Source organism: Sabethes cyaneus, chromosome 2 (assembly GCF_943734655.1).
Source record: "Sabethes cyaneus chromosome 2, idSabCyanKW18_F2, whole genome shotgun sequence".
NCBI lineage: Eukaryota > Metazoa > Arthropoda > Insecta > Diptera > Culicidae > Sabethes > Sabethes cyaneus.
In genome coordinates, this window is record NC_071354.1 from 132,127,662 (window position 1) to 132,130,049 (window position 2,388).

The window sequence follows — 2,388 nt, forward strand, 5'->3', positions numbered from 1 at the left end:
GCGCACTGGTTCAATTGTCCTTTCTTTCTTAACCTGGCCGATTTGCACAGGTTGCCACGGTTCGCGCGCGTATAGAAAATTGTGCCCTACAAATGGGAATTTTCTTTGAAAGCACAAGAACAGGCCAGTAAATGCCAAAATGTACGTTTATTGCGACAAATAAATCTGGCCGTATATTTGCGGCTGGTTTGTTCGAGTACTTATAGGTAACTAAACTTCTTTACACTATCTGCTATCAGAGCTATCAGATTTAGGTATCTACTATTCTGGTTCTCCGAACGTTGGGGAGAATGACCGTATATTAATCAATTCATGAGATTACTATCGACAACCTGCGAGAGTAAGTTACATTCTCGCGATCATCAGTTAAGCTGATGATCGTTGCAGAGTGGGTCCAATGATGCTAAATGTATGGCCAAAAATAACATAAAAGATTTTACACCGGCAGCTGACAAAATCGGAACATTAGTGTATTACAAAGATGTACTTATTCAAAACATTTATTCGTCCAATATGTACACAGTTCATCGTATTTTACTAATTAAAACTAGATTACTTCTATCATTTTGGCTGATATTCAAATTCATTAAGCGGGTAAAAAATAAGTATTAAATATTTTTTTAACAAATCTTGGGAAAAATAAATATCTAGATATTTATTGCTAGATACCTACATCTAAAATGCGTTGATTTCCACATTAGTGTTCTAAATTTGTGCACACCAATTCCGTGAAATCTCCAGAGATTCCAAATTAAAAAACGGCAAAATATCATAAGCAACTGCGGAACAGAAAACTTGTTAACTCTCGGAGTAATGTTTATCTAATAAACAAAGATGTAACAATCAGTTCGACTCACTCGAGTTGCTAGCTGGCTAAGATACTAAATCTGTACAAAAAGAAAGTGCTGTTTTTAGCTTCAGATGATCGTTTTTTCTCTCTGAAAATTCGGTTAAGCGTTGTAAATGGTAAACTACAAACTTTAAGTTTTGATTTTAGATTTCATCGTCCTGTAGAAGGCACCGGAAAGAGCGAGTCGTAACTCGGCGGAAGATCTTTATCTTCTTCTGGAGGAGCCGTTGGCGGTGCTGAAGCATGTAACTCTACCTGGATTTGGTCCACCGTGGCAGACTGTCGATTGCTCTGACTGCTTCGCACTGCTTCCGTGATATTGCTGGTGATACAGCCGAAAATGCAATGACTATGTTTGAATATGCACCACAAACATGCTCCAAATACTATCATTGTACCCAGGAGTGAAATTACAGCACTAAGGAAGACATTGGATGGATTGAAAGTTTCGACTGGATCGTTATCCTTCACACAGCCTTTTTCATCCACACATTCTGGGCAGTTGACAAAGCCATCACCAAAAAAGTATTTGCTTATACACGAATTATCATCTTCCTCTTCACATGGCAAATATCCATCAACGTTGCATTTTCGTTTTACAGTTACAATAAGTTGCACCTCTAGAATGTCCTCCAACAAGGGAAGTGCGAGATTAGCGTCTAAATTAACTGTTATCCGCATTCGTCCACGATCATCATAAAGGACTGTTGGTTCACTATCAGGTGTTTCACAGAATTGGTGCTTTTTATCATTACTCTTTTTTACCACAAGAGTATCGATGCAAATGCCCTTATGACTTTTTCGCAATTGAACTTTGTTGACCGTTAAATAAAGGCCCATATGAGAAGGTGCTTGCACATAAAATTTGCAGTCAGAATATTTCTTAAATGATGATGAATTCCAGGTTTGTCGAAATATTGCGCCGTGTTCAGCACTATTGAGAAGTATTGGGTCAGCCTGTGCCAAAATATTATCTAGCAGTGGTATTCGACGCACTTTGCAGATACCTTGAGGAATCATATCATCTGCAAATAAACATTATCGTTTTATAATTAAAGGACATTATGAGCGACAATAACAAGACATTTAATGACTCATGCCGTTTACGAAAATCATAACTTACAAACACGATAAGGAGAGTTAACTGCATGTCCTGCATATGCCCCAAACAAACATTGTACCAAAAACAACACACTCATGCACCACAATATCATTTTATACTCTAAAACTTTTCTTTAGATAAGTAAAATACTATCTCTAAAGTTTCATGGCTTGAAAACTGTGTTAAACTCCAAGCGAGAAGCGAAAGCAAATTCTGAATTTTCTATTTACGTATTATCGAGTGACATCTGACATATTGTAAACAGGGATGCCAAATTTATTTCCGTTGGGGCAAAAATGCAGGAATGTTGGATTTTTTTCACCACTTCCCAATAAAAAATCCTTTCTGCTTTTCTGCTGATCCACCTTTTCGCGCGATTATTTGCGGCTGTAGTGGGTACGCTCTTTTTTTCGTTTACGCCAAAGAAGGAGAGCAA

At 37.6% G+C, this 2,388-nt stretch overlaps 1 protein-coding gene across 2 annotated transcripts; it reads right to left on the reverse strand.

The window, feature by feature from the left end:
* Nucleotides 1-221: 221 nt before the first annotated feature.
* LOC128736952 (uncharacterized) lies at nucleotides 222-2,185 on the reverse strand. 2 transcript variants are annotated; one of them, XR_008412017.1, is made up of 3 exons: nucleotides 1,974-2,185; nucleotides 858-1,875; nucleotides 222-779 (listed from the first exon to the last, which is right to left on the reverse strand). XR_008412017.1 is itself a non-coding variant. In XM_053831468.1 (2 exons), exons 1-2 carry the CDS (start codon nucleotides 2,062-2,064, stop codon nucleotides 1,001-1,003), a joined length of 966 nt encoding a protein of 321 aa, XP_053687443.1. In that variant the 5' UTR covers nucleotides 2,065-2,185; the 3' UTR covers nucleotides 222-1,000. The 2 variants fall into 2 exon arrangements, 1 of the variants encoding a protein (XP_053687443.1); XM_053831468.1 differs by having other exon boundaries at nucleotides 222-1,875.
* Between the last annotated feature and the right edge of the window lie 203 nt (nucleotides 2,186-2,388).